Source organism: Hypanus sabinus, chromosome 9 (assembly GCF_030144855.1).
Source record: "Hypanus sabinus isolate sHypSab1 chromosome 9, sHypSab1.hap1, whole genome shotgun sequence".
Taxonomy (NCBI): Eukaryota; Metazoa; Chordata; class Chondrichthyes; order Myliobatiformes; family Dasyatidae; genus Hypanus; species Hypanus sabinus.
The window spans coordinates 104,039,977-104,059,416 of record NC_082714.1 but is presented as its reverse complement, the minus strand read 5'-3'; the positions used below and the strand labels follow the sequence as shown (position 1 = coordinate 104,059,416).

The 19,440-nt window shown below is 39.4% G+C and overlaps 1 protein-coding gene across 1 annotated transcript in view; it reads right to left on the bottom strand.

Annotated features, from left to right (window-relative positions):
- ddx27 (DEAD (Asp-Glu-Ala-Asp) box polypeptide 27) overlaps window positions 1-19,440 on the bottom strand; it is a 58,032-nt gene that overhangs the window by 25,242 nt on the left and 13,350 nt on the right. Inside the window, exons 4-12 of the mRNA XM_059980341.1 lie at window positions 18,287-18,506; window positions 18,159-18,199; window positions 15,824-15,910; window positions 12,863-12,968; window positions 11,441-11,614; window positions 9,959-10,109; window positions 9,401-9,500; window positions 5,924-6,065; window positions 3,133-3,286 (exon numbers count right to left, since the gene is read on the bottom strand). Of these exons, the coding sequence (XP_059836324.1) occupies window positions 3,133-3,286; window positions 5,924-6,065; window positions 9,401-9,500; window positions 9,959-10,109; window positions 11,441-11,614; window positions 12,863-12,968; window positions 15,824-15,910; window positions 18,159-18,199; window positions 18,287-18,506 (1,175 nt within the window). The remainder of the gene's footprint in view (window positions 1-3,132; window positions 3,287-5,923; window positions 6,066-9,400; window positions 9,501-9,958; window positions 10,110-11,440; window positions 11,615-12,862; window positions 12,969-15,823; window positions 15,911-18,158; window positions 18,200-18,286; window positions 18,507-19,440) is intronic.

Sequence of the window (19,440 nt, the reverse complement as noted above, 5' to 3'; positions counted from 1 at the left end):
ATTACATCACGGAAACAGGCCATCTTGGCCCTTCTAGTCTGTGCCGAACGTTTACTCTCACCTAGTCCCACTGTCCTGCACTCAGCCCATAACCCTCTATTCCTTTCCTGTCCATATACCTATCCAATTTTACTTTAAATGACAATACCAAACCTGCCTCTACCACTTCTACTGGAAGTTCGCTCCACACAGCTACCACTCTCCGAGTAAAGAAGTTCCCCCTCATGTTACCCCTAAACTTTTTCCCCCTAACTCTCAACTCATGTCCTCTTGTTTGAATCTCCCCTACTCTCAATGGAAAAAGCCTATCCACGTCAACTCTATCTATACCCTCATAATTTTAAATACCTCTATCAAGTCCCCCCTCAACCTTCTATGCTCCAAAAAATAAAGACCTAACTTGTTCAACCTTTCCCTGTAACTTGGGTGCTGAAACCCAGGTAACATTCTAGTAAATCTTCTCTGTACTCTCTCTATTTTGTTGATATCTTTCCTATAATTTGGTGACCAGGACTGTACACAATACTCCAAATTCGGCCTCACCAATGCCTTGTACAATTTTAACATTACATCCCAACTCCTATACTCAATGCTCTGATTTGTAAAGGCCAGAATACCAAAAGCTTTCTTCACCACCCTTTCCACATGAGATTCCACCTTCAGGGAACTATGCACCATTATTCCTGGATCACTCTGTTCTACTGCATTCCTCAATGCCCTACCATTTACCATGTATGTCCTATTTGGATTATTCCTACCAAAATGTAGCACCTCACACTTATCAGCATTAAACTCCATCTGTCATCGTTCAGCCCACTCTTCTAACTGGCCTAAATCTCTCTGCAAGCTCTAAAAACCTACTTCATTATCCACACCACCACCTACCTTAGTACCATCTGCATTCTTACTAATCCAATTTACCACCCCATCATCCAGATCATTAATGTATATGACAAACAACACTGAACCCAGTACAGATCCCTGAGGCACACCACTAGTCACCAGCCTCCAACCTGACAAACAGTTATCCACCACTACTCTCTGGCATCTCCCATCCAGCCACTGTTGAATCCATTTTACTACTTCAATATTAAGACCCAACGATTGAACCTTCCTAACTAACCTTCCGTGCGGAACCTTGTCAAAGGCCTTACTGAAGTCCATACTGAAGTCCATATAGACAACATCCACTGCTTTACCCTCGTCAACTTTCCTCATAACCTTTTCAAAAAATTCAGTAAGACTTGTCAAACATGACCTTCCACGCACAAATCCATGTTGACTGTTCCTAATCAGACCCTGCCTGTCCAGATAATTACATATACCATCTCTAAAAATACTTTCCATTAATTTACCCACCACTGACGTCAAACTTACAGGTCTATAATTGCTAGGTTTACTCTTAGAACCCTTTTTAAACAATGGAACAACATGAGCAATACGCCAATCCTCCGGCACCATCCCCATTTCTAAAGACTTTTGAAATATTTCTGTCAGAGCCCCTTCTATTTCTACACTAACTTCCCTCAAGGTCCGAGGGAATATCCTGTCAGGATCTGGAGATTTATCCACTTTTATATTTCTTAAAAGCGCTAGTACTTCCTCCTCTTTAATCATCATAGTTTCCATAACTTCCCTACTTGTTTCCCTTACCTTACACAATTCAATATCCTTCTCCTTAGTGAATACCGAAGAAAAGAAATTGTTCAAAATCTCCCCCATTTCTTTCAGCTCCACACATAGCTGTCCACTCTGATTCTCTAAGGGACCAATCTTACCCCTCACTATCCTTTTGCTATTAATATAACTGTAGAAACTCTTTGGATTTATTTTCACCTTACTTGCCAAAGCAACCTCGTATCTTTTTTTAGCTTTTTTAATTTCTTTAAGATTCTTCTTACATTCTTTATATTCCTCGAGCACCTCATGTACTCCATGCCGCCTATATTTATTGTAGATATCTCTCTTTTTCATAACCAAGTTTCCAATATCCCTTGAAAACAATGTACTTTTAACCTTTCCTTTCAACCTAACAGGAACAAAAAGATTTTGTACCCTCAAAATTTCACCTTTAACTGGCCACCATTTCTCTATTACATCCTTCCCATAAAACAAATTGTCCCAATCCACTCCTTTTAAATCCTTTCGCATCTCCTCAAAGTTAGCCATTCTCCAATCAAAAATCTCAACCCTGGGTCCAGTCCTATCCTTCTCCATAATTATATTGAAATTAATGGCATTGTGATCACTGGACCTGAAGTGCTCCCCAACACATACCTCCGTCACCGGACCTATTTCATTCCCTAACAGGAGATCCAACACTGCCCCTTCTCTAGTCGGTACCTCTATGTATTGCTGCAAAAAACTATCCTGCACACACTTTACAAACTCTAAACCATCCATCCCTTTTACAGTATGGGCTTCCCAGTCTATGTGTGGAAAATAAAAATCTCCCACAATCACAACCCTGTGCATACTACAAATATCTGCTATCTCCTTGCAAATTTGCTCCTCCAATTCTCACTCCCCATTAGGTGGTCTATAATACACCCCTATAAGTGTTACTACACCTTTCCCACTCCTCAGTTCCATCCAAATAGTCTCCCTAGACGAGCCCTCTAATCTATCCTGCCAGAGCACCGCTGTAATATTTTCTCTGACAACACCTCCCCCTCTTGTCCCTCCGATTCTATCACACCTGAAACAATGAAATCCAGGAATATTTAGTTGCCAATCACACCCCTCCTGCAACCATGTTTCACTAATAGCTACAACATCATATTTCCAGGTATCAATCCATACTCTAAGCTTATCCACCTTTCTTACAATGCTCCTAGCATTAAAATAAATGCATTTAAGAAATTCTCCCCCTCTTCCTCTCTGTTTATCTCTAACGGTACAAACAACTTTACTGTCTTCTTTTTCTTCCTTCTCCCATACATCTGTTCCTACACTCTGGTTCCAGTTCCCCCCCCCCCCCCCCCCCATATCTAGTTTAAATCCACTGGGGCCTCTCTAGCAAACCTACCTGCAAGAATATTTGTCCCCCTCCAGTTCAGATATAAAGCATCCCGCTGGAACAGGTCCCACCTTCCCTGGAACTGCCCAATTATCTATAAATCATTTGCTTACCTTAGAGCCTCCAGCCTCTGGGTTTGAGAAAGATCACCATGGAGCTCACCAACCTTTAGCCCCATCAGCCCCAGCAGTATGTGCATCCTATGAGCTTGCTTTTTTGTCTGGGTAAACAGCATAACATGGTCCTGAAATGTGCGAGTGAGAAGAGCTAGAGGAAGAAAACAAAATCAAATGAAAAATAACCCATACACATTTGTGCTTCCACTCCCTCGACTTCAACAACAGTGTCCGAGTACACTTTCATCATATTAACTACTAGCTCTTATTGAGGGAAAACGTGAAAATACGCGCTGAGAGCAGTAATAAACAAAAGTCACTAAACTCGGGCGATAAGTTAGCAAATCAAGACCCCAGAATACCCAAGTACATTTTGTAACCGATCTGCACAGAGCAAACTTGGAAAGTGTGATTATGTGCAGAATGTTTGATTTGTGTTGCAGATTGAACCATAAATATTGCACACGGCACCAGAAAATACCCTGTTTTTTTCTGAATAAGGTGGATGGATCCAAAAAAAAACTAAATAGACCAGTGAATTATGAATCTATTCCCACACTTGAAGTAAAGTCATTAACCTGACATGCTGACGGAAACAAAAACTGAGGATATTGAAAATCTGGAATAAAATAGAAAATGCTGGAAAAACACAATGGGTCAAGCAGCATCTGTGGAAGGATAAGCAGTTAATGTACCATACTGGGATCTTCATACCCCCCCGCACGACCTACTGAGCATTTCCAGCAATTTCTGTTCTCATTAACCATTTCTCTCATTTTCTACCATTTCAGATTTCAAGTACTTGTAAAATTCCTCCTTTATGAGGAATTTTTTTTTAAAAATCCCCAAATAATAATTCAGTAAGAGAACCCTATAAAGTGAATATAACTCCATCCCAAATGAAGACACAAAAGATTCTGTAGATCCTGGAAATCTTGAGCAACACACAGAAAAAAGTTTGGCAGCATCTATGGAGGGGACTGAACAGTTAATGTTTTAGGCTGAGACCCTTCAGCAGTCTTGCTGAGTTGCATTAGCATTTTGTGCATCTCCACCCTAAATGAATTGCAGAACTCAATGCAAACCAAACCTTTTATCCATCAGCTTGGAAACAACACATCATCTTAATCGCTCCCTACACGACTCCCTTGTCCACTCGTCCCCCCCATCCCTTCCCACCAATCTCCCTCCTGGCACTTATCCTTGTAAACGGAACAAGTGCTACACCTGCCCTTACACTTCCTCCCTCACCACCATTCAGGGCCCCAGACAGTCCTTCCAGGTGAGGCAACACTTCACCTGTGAGTCGGCTGGTGTGGTATGTTGCGTTCGGTGCTCCCGGTGTGGCCTTTTATATATTGGTGAGACCCGATGCAGACTGGGAGAACATTTCGCTGAACACCTACGCTCGGTCTGCCAGAAAAAGCAGGATCTCCCAGTGGCCACACATTTTAATTCTACGTCCCATTCCCATTCTGATATGTCTATCCATGGCCTCCTCTACTGTCAAGATGAAGCCACACTCAGGTTGGAGGAACAAAACCTGATATACTGGCTGGGTAGCCTCCAACCTGATGGCATGAACATTGACTTCTCTAACCTGTTAATGCCCCTCCTCCCTTTCTTACCCCATCCCTGACATATTTAGTTGTTTGCCTGTACTCCATCTCCCTCTGGTGCTCCCCCCCAACTTTTCTTTCTCCTGAGGCCTCCCATCCCATGATCCTTTCCCTTCTCCAGCTCTGTATCACTTTTGCCAATCACCTTTCCAGCTCTTAGCTTCATCCCACCCCCTCCGGTCTTCTCCTATCATTTCGCATTTTCCCCTCCCCCCACTTTCAAATCTCTTACTATCTTTCCTTTCGGTTAGTCCTGACGAAGGGTCTCGGCCCGAAACGTCAACAGCGCTTCTCCCTATAGATGCTGCCTGGCCTGCTGTGTTCCACCAGCATTTTGTGTGTGACATCATCTTAATCTTAGTTTGAATACAGGTATTATATACCCTTTATACAATTAATCCCTTTATGACTAAGTGTAGACACCAAGGTTCAGTTTAAATCTAATTGAACATACATCACTTCCAGTTGACTGTACATTCAATTTACCAAAAACTCTTTCCATGAATAATTTGTTTGCTTGTGCCTTGTTGTAAGACATGGGAGATCATGGTCTTTCCATGACCAGGTTGGTCTTGGCAAATTTTTCTAAAGAAGTGGCTTGCTATTGCCTTCTTCTGGGCAGTGTCTTTACAAGGCGGGTGGCTCTGGCCATTATCAATGCTCTTCAGAAAACATTTGCTAGGCATCAGTGGTCACACAACCAGGCCTTGTGATATGCACCGGCTGCTCATAAGACCATCCACTACTTGCTCCCGTGGCTTCACATGGCCTTGATCTGGGGCTAAGCAGGTACTACACCTTGCCCAAGAACGACCTGAGGACTAATGGAAGGAAGGAGCACCTTACACTTCCTTTGGTAAAGACATATCTCCACCCCATCACCCACTGTAATGAATAATTACAGTTGTGATTACACTATGTTTATGCAGAACCACTGTAGAATGCCGAGCTTGAAAGACACTGTACAAATGCATGACTCTTTAGTGTGGCATATTTCCAGTGATTAAAAACCCAAGTGCTGCGTTTGTTAATTAACTCTACAGAATCAGAATCTAAACCAAAAAAAATAACTGCAGCAACTGTTGAACAACACAGTGAAGCATTTGCATTAGTTGTGCCAGTTATGTTTGGGCACAGCTTCCATATTAATTCAAATGCACCTCAGCTACCTGAAACAATTGCCTCTCTGTCTCCTTCTCGGTTTGGACGGATTCGGATGAACTCCTGACGGAGGAATGGAGCTACATCTGTGTTACTGTTCACAAAAATTCGGATTGGGTTTTTCAGTGACACTGATGCCAGATCTTTCACCTGCAGGAAGTGACAGAGAAAGCAACACAGACTAAATATTCACAATCACAACCTAGACTGAAATTACTGTATCACATCCCATGACCAGTTCTTGGAAGGGACAAACAAGAAAAGAAATAGATAAACCAACTAAACTCAACCCAGAATACCAGCAAGGATAATGGGTTACTTTCCAGAGAAAATGGACAGATTAAAGACATTTTTTAGAAAATAATCATGCATGAATGAAGGGAATGAAAAATACAGACTATAGGCAGATTTTTAAAAGACATTTTACTAAGTACTGCAGGGGATACTTGCTGATAGCATTAACATGAAACATTAGTGGACACTGGAAAACAAAGTGAAAGTAGTGGGTGGTGGACCGCTGTCTCCTCCCAAAGGCCACAATTGGGACTACAGCGATAATACTGATGACACAAGTGCAACTATAACGAAGGAGGCTATAGAAGGATATAAATAGGTTGTGAGTGAGCAAATGGAAGATAATGTAGGGAAAATATGAAATTGTTCATTTTAACAAGGAAATTATTTAAATTAGATTGCAGAGCTCTATGACATGCAAAAATCTGTGTATCCTAGTGCATGACTTGCAAAGGCTAGAATGAAAATAACGGCAAGGAATTAGGAGAACCAGCAGATTATTTTTTATTGTTAGATTAATTGAATACAAAGGTGCTTCACATATAAAGGGCACTGGGGAAACTTCATTTGGAATATTGTAAACAGAATTGGTTTTATTTATGGAAGGAAGTTTATGTGGAAAGCAAATCAAAGAAAGATTACTAGATTAATACCTAGAACACATGCCATTAGACAGGCTCAGTGTGGATTCACTGGTGTTTAGAAGAGCAAGAGAGAACATGACTGAAATAAACGTGATCCTCCCCACGCACCCCTCATACAAACTCTTCTCCCTCCTGCCGTCAGGGAAAGGCACCGAAGCATTCGGATTCTCAACAACAGACTATATAACAGTTTCTTCTCCCAGTCCAGAGCCTGGACTGACACCAACTTACTGCCCTATTGTCTTGTTTATTATTTATTGTAATACCTGCACTGTTTTGTGCACTTTATGCAGTCCTGGGTAGGTCTGTAGTCTAGTTTGTTCCTGTGTTGTTTGCTACGTAGTTCAGTCTAGTTTTTGTACTGTGTCATGTAACACCATGGTCCTGAAAAAACGTTCTCATTTTTACTATGTACTGTACCAGCAGTTATGGTCGAAATGACAATAAGAAGTGACTTGACTTGATCCTGAGACATCTTGACAGGATGTGGGGATATTTCCTCCAAGAGGACCACAACCTATTGAGGTTTGGAGGCTTGCATGCCTCAATGACCCAGAGAGCTATGCTGGCTTCTTGGTAGGGTCACCAATTGCAAGCAGGTCATAGAGTAGAGGCCAGACTGAGAATAGTCCATCAATCCTCTAGGTTCAGGGGTTAAACTCAGGGCTGACAACCTTGACTGGTCAAACAAAATTGTTACAGAAACAGCAATGAAGAATCCTTCTCTATCTGAGTGTGGCACTATTCCTGAGTCTCTACCCAGAACTTGCACGACTGACAAAAGTGAAAACCAAGAGGAAGCTACTGGCATGATGAAGAAAACCCCGAACATGATGGAGGACCTTCATGCCAAAGGCGTAAAGGGCAGTAAGAAGCAGATAATATTTCCTGGTGGGAATATTTAAAAATAAAAGGTCATCCATGTAAGACCGATATGATGCAAATATTTTGTTTGCAAAGAAACATCAGGTTGGAACCCTCTTCCCTAAATGACGGTGGAAGTAGTGTCTTTGGTATTTCTAGGGCAGAGGGAGTGAAAGATTACTGCAGCTAGTCTGGAACACAGAGCTGAGGTTACAAATTGATTGCACACAATTTTATTAAACGGCAGAGGTAGTGATGTGCTAAATGTCTAACTCAGAATTATTGTTTATAAAACAATCAGCACTTGTTTATGGGGCTACAAGATACAAATTTGGGAAGACATCACAAATTAACTTCAGGTACAAAAATGCTGGCATTTTGAATACAACAGTGCCAAATAAAATGGTTAAATATGAATTAAGACAGAGAAAACAATGAGACGGCTAATGAAGCTTTCAAAAGGCATAAGAGTTAAAGTACACAAGATCAAAATAAATCTTATGTTGGGGAACAGAATACAATAGCAAAGTATTGCTAAACTTCCTTTAGCATGCCCGTAATAAATTTCAGAAAAAGGAATAGCAGTATGTTATTTTGCTACTCAGTTTCTCTGCCATTCAATAAGATCCTGGCCTATCTTTTCTTGCTCTTAGCTCCACTCTCCTGCCTACTCCTTATAACATCTGACTCTCCTATGATCCCAGAACTGCCTTTCTATACCTTCCCTGTGTTCAATGACTTTTCATCAGGAATCTGGGTACAGAATTGCAAGGATTCCAGACTCTGGAGAGAAAAAAGCCCTAATCACCCGCCTTAAGTGACAATTCTGAAAATGTGCCCCCAGTTCCCGATTCCTCTGAGAGAAAACATCTAGTATCCCAGTATTCCCAGTATCTAGTCGTCAAACCCTCCCAGAATTCAATATTACAGATTGCCTCTCTTTTTTTCTGAAATTTCATGAACATGAGCCAACTTGCTCAATGATTCTTCATTAGATGATGTCCTTTCCAAAAATCTATGTAATGAACTTTCATTGAACTACCACCAATGCATGTATACCTCTCCTTGTACAAGTTGTAGGTGATATGCCAGGTGTAGCCTCACCAACTGTAACAAAATATAAAATTTTATAATCCTTTCCTTGATAAATAAAGGCAACATTCTTGTTGTTTTCCTAATTAAATCCTGAAGCTGCATGCTTTCCGTGCTCCATGTATGAGGATATCCAGTAACATTCAGTAACCTCTCCATTTAAACAATATTCTGCTCTTCTGATCTTCCTAAAAATGGATAACCATCATTTTCCCTATTTACATTCATCTACTATATTTTAACTATAGAATTAATCTACCTTTATGCCTTTGCAGCACACAATTTCTGTCCCCACCACAACATGCTTTCTCGCTTATGTTCTTATCATTAGCAAATTTGGTTAATGTACATGCCAAAAAAAGTGAAGGCTCTTTTGGCACAAATGTCATCCCATGATTAGTCCATTTTGAAAGTCGACTCAGCAAGAATGTCAAAAGATTTAGCCAATGCAAAACTTCTTATGTCTATCACCAGAGCCTATTGTTAGTATCAACCACTTGGAGATACAACTTGGTATTCAGCAAGTCAGTCAGACCCTACAATATGGTGGAGATCCTTTGACTTGCCACATGGTAGCAACTTCCCCCATACCTCATCAGTCATGGTAGCAGAAAACAGCATCGTCTGCCGTTGGTGGGAGCAGAGACGAATTATTTCCTTCATCTGTTCCTCAAAGTATTCGTCGAGCATCCTGCAAATGTGAAAAGGAAGAAACAGAAACAACACCGATCAGTAACCCTGTCACACAGGAACTTCTTTTGTATAATACACTGTAGCTTTAACAACTTGAAAAGGACAAACTCACAGGCAGAGAATTAATTTAAAACATCGGGTGACTGTGAAAGCCATGGTTAAATGGAAATTAGTGTGGATCTACATAGGTGGGTTCTATACACCCAACATATTAAGATTTGTTTAGTGCACTTTGAATCACACAAATGTGAAACAGGTCCTTCAGTCCACTGAGTCCATGCTGCTATCATGGATCTGTACTAATCCCATGTTAATTCTCCACATATTCCTATCAACTACCCAGATCTGACCACGCACTGACACACCAGAGGCAATCGGATCAGAAATTTACATGTTATAGGACAATTCCCTTCTCAGTTTTCCACCCACAAACAGGTTTTCTCTGTATCTTCTTACCTGTCAGCCTCATCCAGGATCAAGACCTCAATGCTACTGAGGTCAAACGATGGACAATTATGAAGGTGATCGATCAGTCTGCCTGGGGTGGCAATGAGAACATCGGGTCCTGCTCTCAGGGATGCTTCTTGGGTTTTTACGTCCAATCCACCTGAATGCAAACAGGGTATTTGTACAGTTATCTAAAGCTTCAAAATTTTAAAAGCACCATCCTACTCACTATCCTGAGGCTTACTCATTTCTTATTCCTAGAAGGTAATTAAATAAGAGCGTGATTCTCTACTGGCTATGCTCCTTTGTGAAAACATGCTATCCTGCTGAACAGAACTAATCCAATTTGCAGATGCTGACAGCATGGGCAATTTTTAAGCTCTAAGAATCTTATACTTAAAGGGCATTTTATTAGAATAGGATTTTTTTTTTACAAAATTCCCTGCTATATTAATCCAGATTTTGAGGAATAACAACAGCAACATGCCTGATTTGATGTTATGACCTGTGTAACTGACAGTAATTTGAGGGATTTCTGTTGAAGTATACATGAAGGTCAATGTCTCAAAAATCCCAATTAATTTGTTAATGGGATCCAATGTTAAGTTGCAACAAAGATGAAGGAAATTGGGTAGGATGTGAAAGTTCAGAACTTGCATTTCATGCTCACTTTAAAATTTCTGTTTAGTCCAGGAGATGCAAAGGGTATTCTCTTTCAAATCTGAATGGAGGGGTAAGCTGAGCACAGTTCTAAAAAGACTTCAAGTAACATAATATTTTTCAGTTAGGTTATCTAGGAATACTTCTTAAATCTTCAAAACAGGCTTAAATTTTTGAAAGTTAAACTATTAATAACGAGAGACTTTATTTTTCTTGACGAGTTCAAGTTTATTCTTTCAGGTTGTGATTATCCTAGTCTGAATGTCAACTGTTTCTTGTTGCAGAGGTGCTGCCCCTTAAGTTAGGAGTTTCAGTATTTTCTGCACTTACTTCAGATGTCTAGCATTTGCACACTTTTTTTTTTATTTACAAGAAGTTGAATTCTAGCCAACTGCAAAGACAATACTGTGATATCTATTAATCTTTATCTGAAAAACTAATTTTGTGGGTTTTTATTGAAAAGTATAAGGTCCATCCGGAAAATCACCTTCACTTTATTTAAACTGAGTTTACAGCTGACTCTGATACTTGTTCCAATATCCTCTGCTTGGGCCAATTTGTGTATCACAGACAGTGGAGATATGCTTGTACAAATCCAGTAACTATAACCTGAATTTTCCATGCCCCTTTACTAACATAGCCTTTGATTGACATGGTAGCCATTAAAAGAGCCTAGATTAATAACTCTGTAAGGTAACTATAGCAGTATGCATTGTTTTATAGAGTGTACGGAAAAGGACTCTGATCTCTAACTGTAATTGAACTACACATGGTTGTGACATTAATGGTCATTATTTTCATTCAACAGTTGTGAACATAGTCCAAACTTACCTACAGCAAGACAAATGGTGGTTGATGTGAACTGTGCCAAATTTCTGGCAACAGAATGCACTTGGATGCCCAGTTCACGAGTTGGAACTAGAACCAACACCCTAGTAATAGGAGCCTGCCGCGGTTTATAGATCAAACGTTCCAACACAGGCAGCATGAAGGCAGCGGTTTTACCTGAAGAGCACAGGAATGCAAAGAGGAAACAAAATTAATAGGCATGCTAACTTTAGAATCTGTTTTACGCAAGAGACGTTCAGTAACATGTTTCCTTGTTGTCAAGTAGGTTCTCTTGATTAAAATATGTTTAGACCCAATCATGAGTGGATGCAATCACAATTATATGTTTTAGATAAAAGCTAACAACAGGACACACAATCTCATGAGTGTATCAGGCTTATTATCTCCTCAAATATGGATTATAGCATCTTGAGAAACAGAAACATTATTTTATTTGTAGTTATATCATTCAACTCTAGTTATTTACCTCCTCCTGCTCTGTACCATCATCAGCAAAGTAACTTTTAATTCATAAAATCATAAGTTTCAAACTTTTGTTTATTATTGTTCTAGCATCCAAAATACTTGACAAACTGACAAAAATTGTTTTCATTGAAAGTGAATTTTAGTTCAAGTGCAAAATAAGTGTGCTAAGATATTTTCAGTCTATTTACATTTATTTTTCAGGGTAGTGCAGTTATTGGCTGAATAGGAGCAACGTCCTCTGAAGTTTTGGTAGTTCATGTGATGGTGAGTACAGTTATTCATTTGATTTATTTTTGCTGTACTTTAAACAAATACTGTTTATCCTTACAGCACAGAATCATAGAGTAAAACATTACCACTTAAAAGGCTAAGAAGATGAAACATTGGCAAGTTATTTACAGTTTTAAGCACAAAATACTGGTGTGCAATGTACAATCATGTCCTTTTGGGGTAATTCTCATGAATGCTGGTTGGCAGAGTTTCACACTCAACTACAAATTGATTTGTATTTTGTTTTATTGTATACATAAAACAGAATTTCCCCATGACAGATCTTCATACATCGTTACCTCAGTAAATCTGTACTGACTACCCAGAAGAATATTTATTTTCATTCAGTTGGCGGTGGCTACAAATCTGGGTCCAAAAACAAAAGGCTGCAATCTGAAAAGGTATGGTTCTTAGGAGGCTAAATATCAGGTAATCTAGGTAAAGAGCTATGTTTAAAGGTCAGATATGCTGCCCCTGACTGTCAACTTCACAGCTCTGACCAGCACCCAGTTTCAATAAAATAATAGAAAACTAAAAGCACATAACCATTGTGTGAGAAGTAGATCAAAGCCTGACATTACAGTACAAACTCCATGTGTACACACTGTAAAATATTAAAGTATAGCTGATATTATAGACTGGCAGGCTAGGTACTTAAGCAACACCTACCAGTTCCAGTGGCAGCACAGGCACAGAGGTCTCTGCCCAGCAAACCCAAAGGGATACACGCTTTCTGAATGGGAGTTGGCTGTTTGAAACCCATGGTAGTGATCGCCTAAACCCAATCACACAAAAGAGGAGCAATGGTTAGGAAGATAGATGAAACTGTTCAAAAGTCAAGAGATCCTGGACTTGCAGACTAGAAGTCATTGACAAACGTAAGTCAATTAAATAATTATAATTGTGCATTTTAATAACCTCAACAGAATATATGTGCATACAAAATAGATTACCTATGACCTTTAAAAATAATCACATGTAATATGATCTGCATTATCACGCGTAGTTTCAGAATAGTTTCTCCCTAATATTAACATCCTGGTAACTTGAAATTGCATTTATATCCTATTCCCACTTAAATGGTACTAATATATCTGCTTTTACATTGCAGCCCCATCCCAACCACCACCAACACACTTGTCAAGCAGTACATTCCAGATCAATATTCTTTACTAAGAAACTTCCACCTTCCTCTAGTTCATAGTTCATTCTCCTATTACTTAAAGCACAAAATTAGGAGTTTGAAGAGATTTGGTTTGTCAATAAATACACTCAAAAACTTCTATAGATATACCATGGAGAGCATTCTGACAGACTGCATCACTGTCTGTTGGGGGGGGGGGGGGGGGGACACTACTGTACAGGACTGTAAGAAGCTGCAAAGGGTTGTAAATTTATTCGATTATTTGGGTACTGGCCTACAAAGTACCCAGAACATCTTCAAGGAGCAGTGTCTCAGAAAGCAGCATCCATTATTAACGAACTCTAGCACCCAGGATATGTCCTTTTCTCACTGTTACCATCAGGTAGGAGGTACAGAAGCCTGAAGGCACAAACTCAGCAATTCAGGAACAGCTGCTTCCCCTCTGCCTTCCTAGATGGACATTGAACCCATGAACACTACCTACTTTTTTTAATATACAATTATTTCTGTATTTTTACACAATTTTAATCTATTCAATATATGTATACTGTAAATTGATTTATTATTATTTTTTCTTCTATATTATGTATTGCATTGAACTGCTTCTGCTAAGTTATCAAATTTCACGATACATGCTGGTGATAATAAAGCTGATTCTGATTCTATAGAAATACTTTTTTCTTTTCTACATGATTGTAACCCTTCATAAATTTTCTATATTAAATCTCCACTTAATTTTATTTGTGCTATTGTGAAAAATGCCTTATGATCTTATCACATATCTCAGAGGCCCAACCTGGCATTCTTCATGTCCTCTCTATGACTGATTTGAACATAATACACAGGTCAAAACCAAATCAACAATTTATGAAGTATTTAACATAGCATCCTTACTTATGGATTATTTACTTCCATTTCTGTGGGGTTTCTTTGATAAAGCTTTTAATAGTTATCTGAAGGGCTGAGATGAAAAGACATGCTTCCCCTCAGAGAGTTATGAATTGTTGGAATTCTCTACCACAAATAACTGTGTGAATATACGCTAATCAACGTTCTCTTGGAGAGCCATCGTAATCACAGGATTAGAGGACAAGGTGGGGAAATGGACAAGACAACAACTGCCATTGTATAGAATGGATGAGCAGACTCAAAGCTCTACACACCCAATGTCTGTATGCAGTGCACATGCTCTCGTCTACACCATCAGTGCTGAAGTTCAAAGCTTCAAGTTTCAAGAAACAAACAGCACCAATAGTCTATCCTGGTCCAACCACATAGATGCCACAGCCTAGAAAGTTCACCAACACCACTGCATCGCCAGGAGGCTAAAGAAATTTGGCATGTCCCTGTCAACCCTGAGCAATTTTTGTAGATGATGCATAAAAAGAATCTTATCTGGATGTGTATGGCTTGTTATGGCAACTGCTCTGTATTTGAACGTAAGAAACTGCAGAGAGCTGTGGACATAGCTCAGCACGTCATGGACACCAGCCTCAACTCCCCTCCATGGACTTTTGTCTACGCTTCTCATTGCCACAGTTAGCAGCCAGCATCATTAAAAACCTCACCCACCCTAGACATTCTCTCTTCTCCCTTCTCCCATCAGGCAGAAGATACAAAAGCCTGAAATCACATACTACCAGGGTCTTCTAACCCGAGGTTATAAGACTATTGAATATATACCTAGTGCAATAAGATGAACTCTTGACCTTACAATATCTGTTGTTATGTTCTTACACCTTATCGTTTACCTGCACTGAACTTACTCCATTGCTGTTACTTTATTCTGTATTCTGTTATTATTTTACCTCAATGCACTGTGCAATGATGTGTTCAGTGTGCAAACAAGCTTTGGACATGTGGTAATATTAAACAAATTCCAATATTACTCTGTTATTGCATTCCTTAAATAATATATATTGCACATGTTCTTGCTATCAAAACGAAATATTTATCATTTCTTTGCACATCTGACATGGATCTGCTAACCTAACCAATCAATGTCTTTTTTATCTCGCCTCACTAATGCAAGCTGGGGAGGGATAAAATCAAGTAGAATTCTCACATCATCCAGAATTTCTTGTTAAAAATTGCACCTATGGAGCTGCATAGAACTTAGATATGACTCAAATTATTGTGCAGGTCTACATGAATGATCACTTGGGAAGATAGTAAAAAATTGGGAGACTGGACTAATGCAACAATTCATGGAGAGGGGAAATAAATTGGAAGGAGAAACCTTATGAAACAATAAATTATTAATGTGTATTGCATATCATGTGATCAATTTCTGAAGATGATTCAAGATCGTACATTATGTAACAGATTCTTCAGAGTCAAAATGAACACAAGCTCACTCCTTACAAATTAATTTACAAGCAGAAAGTATCATAAAAACCTTAAAATATACATGCCATCACCCTGAAGGGGCAAATATGTCCCAGGACAGCTGCATGCTTTACGTATTGCACAATAAAACATAATACCTTTAAAAGCGGTCGAGAGAGATTCATGTCCTGGAATGTTAGGCTGTCATCAACTTCTGGGGCATCCTCAAAGAACACACCCGATTTCTGTATCGGTGCAGAAACAGCAGTATGAAACTGGGAGCTGACACAAAAACGTCTTCACATCATACCTCTTTGTCAAAAATATTTCCTAATCTTCCCACAACTTACTTTTTTCCAGCATAATTTCAGCTCCTAATCCTATCACACAGCTCTCCTACTCTCATTTCTGTAGCTCTGTATTCATTTATTCAAATTGTACTTAACTCTTCCAATGCATCCTATGCTGATCATCCTTATTTGTTCTTCTTCACCATCCTCCTCATAACTTTTCATTTTTATTCCTTCATCACTGTTAATCCATCCCTCTATCCTTTCCTTTCAATCAATCCTGATATTGTCCCTTCATTATTGCATCTGCATGGTACTTTAATACTATACCCTGCATTCTGTCAATTCTTTTCTTCTGCACTATCTCAAATCATTTATGAATGGAACAATCTATTTGGATGGCATGCAAGCAGAAGTTTTCCACAGTATCTCAGTACCTGTGACAATAATAAACCAATTACCTATACTTTCCTGCTTTCAGACCTCTCTCCATTCCCAAGCCACCAGTCAGCATTCAAACAGCACTTGCCCAGCTCTGCGATTCAGAGCTGAGCACAGAAAAATAAAATCTCAACTGCTATTAGGGATCGAGAACAACTACCTGCTGAGGTTTCTGAAAAAGCTATGAAAGTCATAGAATATTACAGCACAGAAACAGGCCCCTTGTCCCAACTAGTCCATGCTAGACCAGTATTCTGCCTAGTTCCATGGACCCGCACCCAGACCATAGCACTCCATACTACAATCGGCCCTTCTTATCCGCAGAGGATTGGTTCCAGGACTTCCCGCGGATACCAAAATTCGCAGATGCTCAAGTCCCTTATCTAACATGTATCAGTGTGGTGGTCTTTAGGACACAGCTGAACCCCGGACTTCATTTAACATGTCTCCGTGCAGTGGACATTAGGACCTGGTGGCGCGGCTCTGAATCCGCAGTGTTTCTGTTCACAAAAATAATCACAATCGCAATTGAAAATAAGGTGGAAGTAATAAAGCAATCAGAAAGAGATGAAACGCCATTGGTCATTGGAAAAGCATTAGGCTACAGTTGGTCAACGATTGGAACAATTTAATGGAGCATGTGAAAGGCCCTGCCCCGATGAAAGCTACAATTATTACTAAGCAACGCAGTGGTTTAATTATTGAAATACGTATGTTTCTTAAGTGTTTTATATGCATAGAAAGGTAAAATATGTACTATATACTAAGAAAAATGTTTGACTAACTGACACTAAATAATACCGGATGTACCTGTTCCGACTTCAAATCCGACTTAAAGACAGACTCAGGAATGGAACTCATTCGTAACCTGGGGACTGCCTGTACTTTTAAGTCATTTCTAGATATAACCATATAACAATTTCAGCATGGAAACAGATCATCTCGGCTCTTCTAGTCCACGCCAAACGCTTACTCTCACCTAAATCCCACTGACCCGCACTCAGCCCATAACCCTCCATTCCTTTCCTGTCCATATACCTATCCAATTTTGCTTTAAATGACAATACCGAACCTGCCTCTACCACTTCTACTGGAAGCTCATTCCACACAGCTACCACTCTCTGAGTAAAGAAATTCCCCCTCATGTTACCCTTAAACTTTTGCCCCCTAAATCTCAACTCAAATTAGGTATTACTTGTAATGCCTAATACAATCTAAATGCTATGTAAATATTTGTTATACTGTATTGTTTAGGAAGTAATGACAAAAAAAATAGTCTGTACATGCTCAAGCAACAAGTGTTGGAGAGAGAACTTCCTGGATTTCCCAATCCACGGTTGGTTGAATCTGCACATAAGGAGGGCTGACTATACTCCTATCCATGTACCTATCCAAATTTCTGTTAAATGTTGAAATCAAACCATCAACCACCTCTTCTGCTGGCAGCTCATTCCACACTCAGCAGCCTCTGTGTGAAGAAATTTCCCCTCACGTTCCCCTTAAACCATGACCTCTAGTTTTAGTCTCAACCAGCCTCAGTGGAAAATATCTGTTTGCATTTACCCTATCTACACCCCTCATAATTTTGTCTACGTCCATCAAATCCCTTCTCATCTCTACACTCCGAATACTAACCTATTCAACCTTTCCCTGTAACTCAAGTCCTGGCAACAGCCTTGTAAATTTAGACTCATCTTTAACAATAACATCATCGTTGTTCACGCCAAACCACCGAAGGAGATGAAGCACAAGGAGTACTCACATTCTGAGGAATTTTCTTCTTTCCCTTTGATTTCAGTGTGTCTATAAAAGAAATGGCAATCAAATAAGATCAATAAAGTGCTGGAAATAAATTACACATTACTGTACAAGACCTAGCAGTCTACTTACCCGCCTTCTGTAAAACATCCTCATCTCCAGAGGAGAATTCAGATATTGATTCATCATCATCATCATCATCAATCTCTTGTTCTCCATCAGATTCCTTTGTTTCGTCATTCTCCTCAATTTCATCCACTTCTTCCTCATCTGGCTTTATCACGTCTGGATTAGATACTGTGTCCTCAGTGGAATCAGTCTTTGTTCTCTTTGCTTCTTTTGTAGATTGCTCCTAGAAATCAATAGGGACAGGTACAACTTGTTCAATATTAAAAATAAAAAAATGGTGGGAATGTTCAGACGGTCAGGCTGCATCTGTGGGAAGAGAAGTATAGGTAATGTTTCAGGGTCTTTGCCCTAGAACATCAGCTTCTCTTCCCACAGATTATGCCAGACCTGCTGAGTATTTCCACCATTTTCTTCTTTAGATTTTCAACACCTGCAGCTTTTTTTAAACAAGCTGTTTGTTCTCTTTCATCCTCTCAGTTTAATGCTCCTCCTCACTTCCCTCTCCCAACATCTAATCACCTTCCCCCCACCTAAACCTATTTCTGAAGCCATTTGTAAACAGAAGAAATAACAATTGCTGCTTAATCTACTGCAATCTCCAGATAATTCAATAATATCATTCAGTGAAGGCGAGAAAAATCTCATTGCATATTCTACCTAGAGCTGAGCCATGCTTCAATGTCAGGCAAATGTATATGCTGATAAATGTAAAATCTTGAATAAAGAATAATGTCAAGGTGTTCCATCAAGAAAATTGGCTTCCATAAACTTTCATGAAGAAGATTAAAGTTGGGAAAAAAATTAAGTCAAAACTGGAGCAGTGAGGAGATTTCTGAGGGTTATAGGGCTGGAAAATTTCAGATAGGGAATGACATGGCCATGGATATACTTGAAAACAAAGATGATAATTTTAAAATTCAGGTCTTGATTACCAAGGAGCTAATCTTAAATTACTGGATTTGAACAATTAGAACATATTCCACCAATCAACTTTTGATAAACAATATCATTAACAGGGAAAATACTCTTAATGTCACATTTTTAGATCATCCCTGAATATTCAGTTCTAATTGAAGATCAAGTCCCTTTATTCAGGGCTTTCTAACAATTGGAAATAGTTTCTTTCATTTTATGGCCCTCAATTAGATTACTTCTTA